Source organism: Phacochoerus africanus, chromosome 13, assembly GCF_016906955.1.
Source record: "Phacochoerus africanus isolate WHEZ1 chromosome 13, ROS_Pafr_v1, whole genome shotgun sequence".
Lineage (NCBI taxonomy): Eukaryota > Metazoa > Chordata > Mammalia > Artiodactyla > Suidae > Phacochoerus > Phacochoerus africanus.
The window spans coordinates 78,336,905-78,350,058 of NC_062556.1; the positions used below are offsets into that span (position 1 = coordinate 78,336,905).

The window sequence follows — 13,154 nt, forward strand, 5'->3', positions numbered from 1 at the left end:
CCAGGGATCGAACTCGCATCCTCATGGCTCCTGGTCAGATTCGTTTCTGCTGCGCCATGATGGGAACTCCCAGAAGTCCCTCGTTCTGAGGTGGAGCAGTGACCCTTTCCACAGGACGTGGCCCTCCCGCACCCTGTCGGCCTGAGAGATGCCTGCAGGGTGCTCCGTGCTGTCCTCTGGAAGTGCGGGGCTTGCTTTTCTCGGGGAGACCTGCCGTCCATGGCAGGTGCGGTGGGCGTGGGGCGGCGATCGGGACCTGCTTTCCAGGAGCACCCCCAACCGTGCCGGAGGACCAAGGCCACCTCACAGAAGCTAAGCGGCCGAGGTGCAGAGCCCCCGCCTCCTGTCGTCCCAGCTCCTCTGCCACTGTCTGGCTGTGATCACAGGCTCCCAGCGTCCACAGGGTGTAGGTTTGGCAGTCAGTTTTCACACAACAGCACGTCTTGTTGCCACTCCTGTGACTCCACACACCTGGGGGCGCCGCCTGCTTACCACGTCTAAGCTGCCTGGCCTGTGTGGTGTTTGGTGTGGACGCTGCTCTTGGGCAGGTTGGCTTTTGGCGTCTGTGCTCTGACACCGTCGTCGGGGGTATCTGCGTCTGTGTTCGCCTGTTTGCTGCTGCTCTCTTGCAGCTTTACCTGCTCAGATCAAACACCTCCTTCTTGTTTCAAGCTGCTCAGCGTCGGTGCCATCCCGGCAGGAGGTCCGTCAGGCTTGGCACCCCCCAGGAACGAGCCCCAGGAACGAGCACGTCCTCACTGCCAGGGTCTGGTGATGCACCTGCAGTGCTGGTCACTGTGGACCCGCGGTTCTCCGTGTCTGCTTCTCTCCAGCAGCTCGAGGTTCACGCGTGGTAGTCAGGCTGTTCCCTGATTTAGGGGGAAGAAAGCCTCTCGCAAATGCTTGGGTTCGGGGACGTACTCAGACAATCCACAGCAGTCTGCGTGACTGACGCTTCCCGCTGTTTCGAGACCATTCCTTCTCTCTTGTGGTCATTACCTGTCGTTCTCCGTCTTGTCCTCTCCTGGGACACCCCCAGGGCCTGGACAGGCGAGGGCGAAGCTCGTCTCAGTTTCACTGTGACATCCCGACGGGTCGGAGGGACCCTCTGGGTGCGTCTCTGTGGCAGAGAAGCTGGTCTGTGTGCGGGGCGTGACCCGTGTTCTCACTTCAGGTCACGGAGCTGCTGGACGTGTCCATGGAGCTGGGCTGCTTCCTGGCTGGAGCCCTCATCTCCTCCCAGGGCCACGTGGTCGCCGATGAGGTCCTGTCCTACGTGGAGCCCGTCCGGGATTTCCTGGCCATCATCTTCTTCGCGTCCATAGGTGACCCTCCTCCTCCAGCGGTGACGTGCCCGCTGGGTCTCGTCCGCTTACACGTGTTTCCTGCAGTTTGTGCTGTGATAACGGTTCCTGTGGAGTCTGGGGCCTGAGGGGATCTTAGTGAAAGGAGGGGCGTGGGGCTCAGGCCGTAGACAGCCCATTGGTTGTTGTGCGAGGCCGCTCCTCGGCAGGGTGGCAGCGCGGCTTCTGTGTGTCCCAGCACGGCCCCAGGGGACTGAGTGCCTGGGAAGCAGGTTCTCAAGTTCTCGTGGACAGTGGAACTGAGTCGCCAGGCCTCTGGGTGGGACTTCTTGTCCTAATGGCGGAGCGTGGGGCCGCAGGTGCTCGGACAGGCGCAGGAGGGGCGGGGTTGGCGGGAGGCTGGCGGTCACCGGCTCCTGTCCCACAGGCCTCCACGTCTTCCCCACCTTCGTGCTGTATGAGCTCAGCGTCCTGCTGGTCCTCACGCTGTCGGTGGTGGTCATGAAGGTACGACTCCTCCCCGCAGCCCAGACTGTCCCTCTTGTGCTCAGCTCATGTGCCACTCCCGTGCCCGACCCCCGCAAGGCCCTTTGCCTGAACGCATCCCCCTCCCCAGGCGGGCATGGCCAGGCACCTTGGGGTTCTTGGATCTGTGTGATCCTTTGTCTCAGGATCCTTTGCGTTGAAAACGGGGACTTTAGGAGTTCTCACTGTGGCCCAGTGGACACGAACCCAACTAATATCCACGAGGATGCAAATTCGATCCCTGGCCTTGTTCAGTGGGTTAATAAGGATCCAGCGCTGCCGTGAGCTGTGGCGTAGGTTGCAGATGCAGCTGGGATCCCACGTTGCTGTGGCTGTGGTGTAGGCCAGCAGCTGCAGCTCTGATTTGACCCCTAGGCGTATGCCACAGGTGCAGCCCTAAGAAGAAAAAAAATTTTTTAAAGGGAAAGAAAAAAATAAAAAAAGGAAAAGAAATCGGGGACTTGAAAGCTGGAACCGAGGAAGTCACTTGCTGGATTCTCCCTGACACCGTGCTCTGTAGTTTGACTTCTCTTTGAAGTGGCTCTATAAAGAACCACAGGCCCCCGACCACATGCGATAAAGCACAGTTTTAATACAGCCGCTGAGCTTGCTCTCCACCTGTCTGTCCTCTGAGCCTGCAGACTGTTGGTCCCTGTGATGGCGGTAGGCTCAGGGGCTGAGGAGTGACCTGTTCAGGAACTGCTGGTTATGAAAACTGGCCCAAAATGTTTCCAGTGAAGGAGCCAGAGTCCCCCCACCCCACCCCCACCCCCGTGGTTGTGCAGCTGCACCCCACCCGCTCTAGGCTGTTTCTCTGGGTTTTCTTTATGTGCACACTGAATGCTGCATAGTATTCACTGCTGTTAACTCAGTGGGGCGGGAAAGCCTTGCTTTCTTCAGTGTCCCTGTGGTGGTTCGGGATGGTCTGTGCTCTGTGGGTGTCTCTGTGTGTCCCCGGTGCGTCGCTGAGGGCGGCTCAGCCCCAGGTCCCCCTGCTTCCTGGGGGTTGTGCTCTGGACTCTGGCCAGGCCCTGACTGGCTGCTCCTGCAGTTTGTCCTGGCAGCCCTGGTCCTGTCTCTCCTCCTGCCCAAGACCAGCCAGTACATCAAGTGGATCGTGGCCGCAGGGCTGGCCCAAGTCAGCGAGTTCTCTCTGGTCCTGGGGAGCAGAGCACGCAGAGCCCGTGTCATTTCTCGGGAGGTGAGTCTCCACCCCACTCCAGCCACGGTTCGTGTGGATACCCCTCCTGGTCTGCCTAGTGCGCTGTGGACAGGGAGGTGGGCCACGCTGCCCCCCGCACTCAGGGTGCAGGGCTTTCGTCCCCAGTTCACACTGCAGGACCACAGTTCCTCCCACAGCAGGTGCAGCAGCAAGTCCAGCCAGGCTCCTCTGCTTCTCCCAAAAGAGCTGAACCCGTGAGCTAGTTAGTGCATCAGTGACTCTGAGAAGCAGGAATGCGTTAATGGACGTAAACCAGGCCCTGTGCTCCCCTGTCTCTCCTGGAGCAGCATCCAGCCGGGGCAGCATCCAGCCAGGGCGCTGAGTGCTGTCTGAACTAAACCACTGAAAGGTGTGAGCAGAACCTTAGTCTATGGAAGTGCGTGCTTTTTTTTTTTTTTTTTTTTAATTGGAAAATACATTGCAGCAAATGCCCACTTTTGAAAGGAGAATTAGAATTGTCAGAAGTGCTTCTGAAAACAGTTTCCAGATTTGGGAGGGTTGGAATTAAAACCTTAATACAAAGGATGTGAAAGTTTGTTATATAAATATGGGAACATTTGGGGGTTTTTTGATCCGCTCCCCCACCTAATCTCTGACGCTGGCTGGAAAAGCCACGTGCTGAGTGATGCTTGGAATGACAAGCCTGCACACCTGCTCCTCGTAAATGTGGGCAGAATGGATACGAAAGATCTGGCTCGGATGCATTGAGAATTGCACGTCCACCTGTGAGGGGATGGATGCCACCTGGCATAGAGCTCTGATGGCTTTGATGCCCAAACAGGTGCGCCCGTCCTGGTCTTGAGCTGATGCCCAGCCTTACCTGTTTCAGGTGTACCTTCTCATCCTGGGTGTGACCACACTCAGCCTCTTGCTGGCCCCAGTGCTGTGGCGGGTGGCAATTGCCAGGTGTGTGCCAAGGCCTGAGAGGAGGTCCAGTCTCTGAGGACTGCTGCTGTCATCACCATCTTGGGACCTTCTGCACTGGGAACAGAGCACTCTGCCCGAGGGCGTCTTCACATCTGCCGCTTCTCAGACTTGCCGTGCTGCAGTCTCCCAGAGTCAGTTACTGCGTTCAGCCAATTCCGCGCAGTGTAAGTGTAACACTGCGTTTTACGGGCCGTCTTGACTGTTGGGCCTGGATGTGCCTTTTCTCTGAAATGAGTGTTAACTCTCTATTGTTGTTTCATCAGTTCATGTTTTTTTTGGTAAAGAAAGTTAGGAAGCTTCATTATTTATTGTGCAACTTTACTGTTGTAATCTGTTGGTCAATATTTGTTATTAAACGTTTCTGTGGTATGAAATTTTAATTCCGACAATGAGTCTGGAAAATTACTCTTAATCCTTAAAGTCTGTTTTTTAAAATGAAACAAGTATCTACTAAGAGTTACTCAGATTTGAAGAAGAAACCGGGGTTTACAGACAAGATACTCTTCAGGGTAGATCACATGCTAGGGCACAAAACAAGTCTCAATAAATTTAAGAAAATTGAAATGGTATTAAGCGCCTTTTCCAAACCCAATAGCATGAAATCAACTGTGAGAATAAAAAATGCAAAAACACAAACACCTGGATGAGAAACAACTTGCTACTTAACCAGTGGATGAATGGATAAAGATGATATGGTGGGAGTTCCCATTGTGGCTTAGTGGTAACAAACCCAGCTAGTATCCATGAGGACTCGGATTTGAGCTCTGGCCCCACTCAGTGGGTTAAGGATAGGTGTTGCTGTGACCTGTTGTGTAGGTCACAGATGCGGTTCTGACCCTGTGTTGCTGTGGCTGCAGCATAGGCTGGCAGCTGCAGCTCCAGTTCAGCCCCTAGCCTGGGAACTTCCATATGCTGTGGGTGTGGCCCTGAAGAGACCAAAAAAAAAAAAAAAGGTTTATTTATCTACAATGGAATATTACTCTGCCGTAGAAAAGAATGAAAGCTTGCCATTTGTGAGAACATGGATAGAACTAGAGAGTATTATGCTGAGTGAAATACCTCAAAGAAAACAAATACAGTTTGATTTCACTTATAAGGGGACTTCAGAAATGAAACAAATGAACAAGCATAAGACAGTCATAAATATAGAGGATAAACAGGTGGTTGTCAGAGTTGGGGTGGAGGTGGGGAATGAGTGAAAGAGTTGCGGGGAAATTAAGAGGAACAAATTTCCAGTTTTGAAGTAAATGAGTCCACGAGACGAAATGTTCCGTGCAGGAATATAGTAAATGTCTGTGCAAGGTCTTTGGTGACAGGCTGTAACTACGCCTGTGGCGATTATTATTTTTTCTTTAGCAAAGCAACTTTTAATGAGAACAGTGGGAATGTGGATTGTGATTACAGGTGTAACACATTTTGACACAGATTCTTGACTCGATGTCATTTATTTTAATTTTTTTCTATTATAGCTGATTTACAATGTTCTGTCAATTTCTGCTGTATGGCAAAGTGACCCAGCCATTCGTATATATATATATTCTTTTTCCCACATTATCCTCATCATGTTGTATCACAAGTGACTAGATGTTGCTCCCAGGCAATACAGCAGGAGGTGATCAATTCATAATGCATACAAATATCAAATCACTGTGTTGTGGAACTGGAACTGACATGGCGTCCGTTGTTCAATAAAACAACCACCACAACCACAGAACAAACGGGAACCCGGGAGCAGTGGGCACTTGGATAAGAGCGGAAGGTGTGACCGTGTAGCCTCACACCAGCCTTGGGCAGCCTGGCTAGGCTCCCACACGGGAACAACAAATTTTTACCTTGTTGAGGGGACAGGCGTGCCATGAGCTTCATGTAACCCTCTGCAGTAGTGTGCATAGATTCATAGGCAGAGCCTGAGGGTGCCCTCTCCACCCCTTAGCGTCTGTAGAGAAAGCACAGACTGAGTCCCGCATACAGATCAGAGCATACAAATATCTATCAGATACTCCTGGGATACAATACACTGACTGATTTTCTTAGGTTGAACCACCTTCACATTCCAGGAATAAAGTCCCCTTGGTTATGGTGTGTAATTTGATGAAAGATATGAATCTACAAATCCAGGAAGCTTAATGAACTAAAAATAGGATAAACTCAAAGAGATCCACACTGAAGCACACTAAACCGAAACTCAAAAGACAGAGAATGTTCAAAGTAATAAGATAGCACTCATCACTTACAAGGGAGCCTCAGTGTCATTAATAACCAGTTTCTCATCAGTGGCCATGAAGGTCAGAAAGCAGTAGGATGATCTATTTGAAATACTGGAAAAAAATCTGCGAGTCAAAAATTCTATATCCAGGAGCTCCTGCTGTGGTGCAGTGGGATTGGCAGCATCTTGGGAGCAGTGGGACACGGGTTCAATCCCTAGCCTGCCACAGTGGGTTGGTGATCCGGTGTTGCCACAGCTGTGGCTTAGTTCACAGCTGCAGCTTACATCTGATCTCTAGCCCAGGAGCTCCATGTGCCGTGGGGCAGCCAAAAAAAAATTTCTATATCCTGCAAAACTCTGCTTCAAAAATAAGGGCAAAAGTAAGATATTCCCAGATAGACAAAAGTAGTGGGAGTTCATTCACGATAGACCCAGCCTGCTGAAGATGCTACAGGGGGTCTTCCAGGTTGAGATGTAAGGACACTCAGGAGTAACCAGAGGCCGCGTGAAGAGGTAACGGCCTATGGGAAGGGCAAACACAGGGGCAAGTACAAAAGCCAACACTGCTGTATTGGGTTTCAACCCCACTTTTTATATTCTACGTGATTTAAACGACAAATGCGTAAACAAATGTTTTTGAGTAAATATGTAAACATTTATCATTATTTTTATTTTTATTATTATTTTGGGGGGGCCTGTTTGACCTTTTTAGGGCTGCACCTGCAGCACATGGAGGTTCCCAATCTAAGAGTCTAATCGGAGCTACAGCTGCCGGCCTACGCCAGAGCCACAGCAACGCTGGATCCGAACCCTGTCTGCAACCTACACCACAGCTCACGGCAACGCCGGATCCTTAACCCCTGAGCAAAGCCAGGGATTGAACCCGCAACCTCATGGTTCCTAGTTGGATTCATTTCTGCTGTGCCACAATGGGAACTCCATGTAAACATTTATTAATATGAATTAAATTCCTCTGTCAGAACACAGATTGGCAGAATGTATAAAAAGTAGACTACGGCTATATGCTGTCTACAGAAGACTGGCTCTCAGTCAATCTAAGGACATGCATGGGTTGAAAGTGAAAGGTGGAAAAAGATTCTCCTGGCAGTGAGTGACCAAAGAAAGCAGAGGTGGTTACACTAATATCAGACAAAGTAGATCTCAATTAAAAATTGTTATAAAAGAGAAGAACATCACGTAACGATAATAGGTCCTCTGTCTCTTGTGACAATGATACAAGGGTAAATTCACCAAGGAGGTGTAGCAATTACACATCTATGCGCACTAAACGTCAGAGCTTCTGGGAGCTCCCTGGTGGTCTGCTGGTTGGGACTTGGTGCTTTCACGCTGCAGCCCAGGTTCACTCCCTGGTCTGGGCACTGAGATCCCACATCAAGCTCTCGCACACCATGACCAAAATTAATAAATAGAGGGATAAGACATAAAGTGCTGTAGAATTGGTAGCTTTAAAAACAACCCCGGAATTCCTGTCGTGGCGCAGCAGAAAAGAATCTGACCATGAGGTTGTGGGTTCAATCCCTGGTCTCGTGCAGTGGGTTAAGGATCTGGCATTGCTGTGAGCTGTGGTGGAGGTCACAGATGTGGCTCAGATCCTGTGTTGCTGTGGCTGTGGTGTAGGCTGGCAGCTCCAGCTCCGATTTGACCCCTAGCCTGGGACCCTCCACATGCTGCGGGCGCAGCTCTTAAAAGCAAAAAAAAAAAAAAAAAAAAAAAAAAAAACCAACCCAAACATCAGAGCTTCAAAATATACGAAGCAAACACTAACAGAATTGAAGGCATAGGCAGCTGTACCACAGTGAGGCCGACTTTGATCCCCTGCTTTCCACACGGAAGAGCCGGCCAGAGTTCAGCCGCCTAACAGAGGACCCGGACGGCGCTATGACCAGGGGCCCTGCGGGGGCAGGCACCACCCAACAGCAGCAAAGGCAGACTTCTCTCAAGTGCGCATGGAACATTCTCCAGGGTTAGGTTCTTGAAGACATCACCTACGCCTTGTGAGAAAGCGATGCGGTGACGAATGCATCGTACTTGGGATCTGCTCAGGGCCCCCCAGTTTCTCATCAGCTCAGAAGCAAGTCAGTCCATGGAAGAATTCTAAGCAGGAAGCGTCACTGGCTGCTGAGTGCAGGAGAGACTCAGACAAAACTAGAGGAAGGGAGACGAGATGGGAGGGGTTTTTATAGCCTCAGTGGAAGAGGATTAAAGCTTGGCCAGGAGGATGGCAGAGGAGACAAAAAGAGAGGAGCTCAAGATATTTCAAACTGATGATTGGTTTTCATCGGCGAGAGCAAGGCCGGTGTTCGGCTTCCTGAGCAAGGGCGTCCTGGGAGGAGGAGCTGGCTTGGGCAATCGCATCAAATGACATTTTATTATTTTAATTTTTATTTCAAATGATTTTTATTTTTTCCATTGTAGCTGGTTTACAGTGTCCCGTCAGTTTTCTACTGTACAGCAAAGCGACCCCGTCACACATACACATTCTTTTTCTTACACTGACGCTCCACCATAAGCGACGAGATACAGTTCCCAGTGCTACACAGCACCAAATGACATCTCGTGTTTTATTTATTTTTTTGTCTTTTCTAGGGCCACACCCGCAGCATACGGAGGTTCCCAGGCTAGGGGTCCAATTGGAGCTGCAGCTGCCGGCCTGCACCACAGCTGGCGGCACCGCCGGGTCCTTAACCCACTGAGCAAGGCCAGGGATGGAACCCGCGACCTCACGGTTCCTAGTTGGGTTCGTTAACCCCTGCGCCACGACGGGAACTCCTCGAGTGACATCTTAAAGATTGGTCATGTTGCCCAGTTGTCTTCGAACTTGTGCAGATTAATACTCCGGCCGTGGCAAGTATGGAAACCAAGGCCTTCGGTGCTTTCCCAGAGGAACCCGTGTTCTAGCCACAGGTGGCAAGACCCCACGGGCGAGAATCGGGTCTCGACTCTGGAGGGTCTGGGGCGGGGGGTCGTTTGCCGCGGGCACCGTGAGCGCGACTCCAGAGGAGCCCCAGGCGCCGCGGGGCCCAGACAGCCCCGCACTTACCCGCATTTCCCCGCCGACAGCAGAACTCACATCCCCTTCTCAGACCATTTCAGCTTGGCCTTGGCGTCCCTCTCTGCCTCTCCCACGTCCTGGGCCTGCACCCCTGCGTCTGTCTTTCTTCTTCCGCCTTCTTCTCCTTGGTGGCTTCCCCTCAGCAGCCCAAACACTCTGGCTCTTCATCTTGCAAATGCCCCTCACTCACACTGGGTCCCCGCAGCCCCCCCCCCTCTGCGTCCCCGCAGCCCCCTCGTCTCCCCTCCGCTGTCTCCCACAGCCCTCACCCCGTGCCTGCCTGGGTGGTGCCCCGGCCTCTGCCGCGCTCCGTGGCATGAATGGCATCGGTTACCCGACCGCCAGGTCGAATGGCCTCTTCCCCGACGCTGCTCATCGCCTCCTATTGGAATGTGTCCTTTCTTGGTTCCATAAAGCCATCGGCCGCATCGTTAGTGACCACTTGTTACGCTGAGAGGTTGAATCGGCCCTGGTTCCGGCAGGAAGAGGTGTCTGCAGGGCTGCTGCAGGCGAGTCTGAAGGTGTGGGCAGGGTTAACGATGCCAGAGGAGGTGGTAGGACCTGGTACTCACCAGGCCTGGGCCCAGGGAGGAGGCTGTGGGCGTCAGGAGCCGAGGACAGAGGGACACAGCCACCACCCTGTGTGCCCCCCACCCGGTGCCTCCCTCCCAGCCCAACCCAGTGGATGACAGCCTGGCTTCTTTGTCCCTTGTCCTTGTTGCGTCTGAACCCAGACCTCAACCGATCCCTGGTCTCGGCCCTTAGAGGTCCCTGCTGGCTGGGGTCGGTCCCCAGAGTGACCACTGTAGGGCTTATTTCTCTAAAACACAAACCTCTCTTCGTCGTTTGGAACCAACTGCTAATTGTCTCCTGACACCTGCTCTCCTTTTCTTCTTTGGACTTCAGGTGCGTAGCCAGGTACACGGCCCAGGACGGAGACCACATCCCTCACCGTCAGGTGCGGCCCCAGCTAAGCCAGTGGCACCATTATGGTCTCAAGATTTGTAGGTTGAGGCTTCTGGTTGAGGCAGGCTTTGTGTTGGCTGGGCGCTAAGGGGAGCTGCAGACTGAACACTTAAATCCAAGGTCATGGCAAAGCATCTGAAGTTCACGGCCAGGACTGTGATGGTACAGGAAGGGAACATGGAAGACGCACACAGGACCCTAGACAGAAGCCTCACCGTGAATCAGCTTGTTGAGGACATAAGGTCACAGTGGGACTACGAGAAGCCGTGCCGTCGGCAGCAGAGGGAAAGCTATGAACCTGCCAGTAACTCTGCCGCAGGGAAGTTGGTGTAAGATCAACTTCTTGGCGTTCCCATCATGGCTCATCGGAAGCAGATCTGACGAGGAACCACGAGGTTGCGGGTTCGATCCCTGGCCTCGCTCAGGGGTTAAGGATCCGGCGTTGCCGTGAGCTGTGGTGTAGGTCACAGACACGGCTGGGATCCTGCGTTGCTGTGGCTCTGGCGCAGGCCGGCAGCTGTAGCTCCAATTGGACCCCTAGCCTGGGAGCCTCCATATGCCGCGGGGCCGCCCTAAAAAGCAAGAAAAAGATCAAGTCCTTGATGTGAAAACTTCGGGCAGCCATGACACGGCCCCGAGGGCTGTGGGGAGGGAGCCCGGGGTGTCTCCACCTGGAGAGGCTCTCCGGCCCGTTTTCTCTTCCCTCTCTCTCGGTGAACTGAGTCACACGTGTGCGGGAAGGCCTGCATGTGTAGAAGCAGGCCCACTAGTCAGCAGTGGACCCTCTCTCTCTAAGAGAAAGAGAAAGCGAGTCAAAAGCAGGCTAGGAGCAGCCCGGTGGTTGCCAAGGGCTGATGTGGGAGGGGAGGTCACTGTTTAACGGGCAGAGGGCATCAGTTGGGACAATGAGAAAGTTCTGGAGTCGGATGTGCCAACGGATGGTTGCTCCACAGCGTGAACGTGCTTCATGCACCTGGCTGGGCGTTTACACGATTAAACGGTACACTTTCAAAAACCGTGTGAGCGGCAGTCTCAGCCCCAGTGAGGTGTGGGGGGCGGCGTGCCTCTCCCCCAGAGGGGGCTCTGCGAAGACGAGCAGAGGTTGGCTTTTCTCCAGGGAAAACCACGTCTCGGAAGGGCATCTCCGTGTGCGAGAATCTTCCCCTCTGTCTCGGGACGGGGGGGCCGAGGAAGTCCCAGGGACCCCTCTCAGTGGCTGGGCCGGGGCTGGCATCTGCAGGGCCAGCTTGCGTGGGGCCCGTCCCGTTCCCTCCCGGGCCCCCGCCTGCCCCACGCCCGCTTCCTGTTGTCTTGAGCGGAACGTGGTCTTTAAGCCGGAGCTCTCGGCCACCTCTGAGAGGTACCCACTTTCCCGGGTATTTCCCTGTCCCCTCGGGGACACATGGTCACCTTCTGTTTTCCTCCTGTTGGTCTGTCTTTTGTGGCAGCGGCCGCGGCGTGGAATTTAGAATAGAGGGGAGCTGTTTTCTCCTCCATGCCCTGGGGCGTTTGGAAGCAGGTCCTGAGTGTGGAGCCCTTTGAACGGGATTAGCCCCAGGAAGAAGAGGACAGGCCCTCCCCGCTGTGGTGCCGCGGGCTAATGACCCGGCTTGTCTCTGTGGAGGCACCGCTGCTGGGGCGTGGGTCGCAGATGCGGCTGGGATTGCATCCCTGGCCCAGGAACTTGCACGTGCCATGAGTGCAGCCAAAAAAGAAGAAGGAGGAAAAAAGAGGACAACAGGTGCATGAGCACATGCTCAACATCGCTCACTGCTAGAGAAATGCAAGTCAGAACCAGTGTGGCATCACCACACTCCTGCCAGAATGGTCATCATTAAAAAGGCCACAAATGGAGTTCCCGTCGTGGCGCAGTGGTTAACGAATCCGACTAGGAACCATGAGGTTGCGGGTTCCATCCCTGGCCTCGCTCAGTGGGTTAAGGATCCCGCGTCGCCGTGAGCTGTGGTGTAGGTGGCAGACGCGGCTCGGATCCCTCGTTGCTGTGGCTCTGGCGTAGGCCGGTGGCAACAGCTCCGATTAGACCCCTAGCCTGGGAACCTCCATATGCCGTGGGAGCGGCCCAAGAAATGGCAAAAAGACAAAAAAAAAAAAAAAATAAAAAGGCCACAAATAATCCACGTGGAGTGGGTGTGGAGAAAGCAGGTCCCCCTACACTGTTGGTGGGAATAAGAATCTCCCGAACAGCACAGAGAACTATACTCTGTATCTTGTAATAACCTACAATGGAAAATAATCTGAGAAACCTGTGTAACTGAATCACTTTGCTGTACACCTGAAATGAACACAACATCATCGCAAATCAACTGCAATTAAAAAAAGGAAGAAGAGGCCAGAGAGCCGGCTCTCTCTGCCATGTGAGGGCAAAACGAGAAGGCAGCCGTCTGCAAGCCAGAAGGGTCTCACCAGAACCCCACATGCTGGCACCTGATCTTGACATTCCAGCCTCCATAACCACGAGAAATAAGTTGCTGCTGTTTACAAGCTAGTTGGGGTCGGGGGTTTTATAGCCCAGCTGACAGAACAGAATGGAAGAAGCTGCAAGCATTTTCCATAAGGTATCCTTCTCTGCATGTGCAGGAAACAGGCTTACTCACGGTGTGCACATGCATGCACGCTCTCTGCTCACCGTGTGTATGTGTGCACTCACACACACACACACACACACACACACCTGTATGTTCTCAGCTGTTCACAGTCCAGCTCAATGGGCCTTTTCCGTCACACCTTCCCTGCCTGCCTGCCTGCCTCATTCCCGGTTCCCATCCTGCACAGATCTGCTTGCACCACGGCCCCTCCTGTCTGACCCCGAGCAACGCTTTACCTCATATCCTGCCCCACAGCAGCCCTCGGGGTGCTTTCTGGTGCATGCGCAGAGCTCAGAAACATTTGGTGAGTGAGAGATGCTGGAAA

At 53.2% G+C, this 13,154-nt stretch overlaps 1 protein-coding gene across 3 annotated transcripts in view; it reads left to right on the top strand.

The window, feature by feature from the left end:
- TMCO3 (transmembrane and coiled-coil domains 3) overlaps positions 1-4,358 on the top strand; it is a 32,738-nt gene extending 28,380 nt beyond the window's left edge. For all 3 annotated transcript variants that reach the window (XM_047755668.1, XM_047755666.1, XM_047755667.1), the window contains 4 exons: positions 1,175-1,325; positions 1,732-1,811; positions 2,881-3,030; positions 3,881-4,358. In XM_047755668.1, the coding sequence (XP_047611624.1) occupies positions 1,175-1,325; positions 1,732-1,811; positions 2,881-3,030; positions 3,881-3,994 (495 nt within the window). In that variant the 3' untranslated portion in view covers positions 3,995-4,358. The remainder of the gene's footprint in view (positions 1-1,174; positions 1,326-1,731; positions 1,812-2,880; positions 3,031-3,880) is intronic.
- Positions 4,359-13,154: the final 8,796 nt, after the last annotated feature.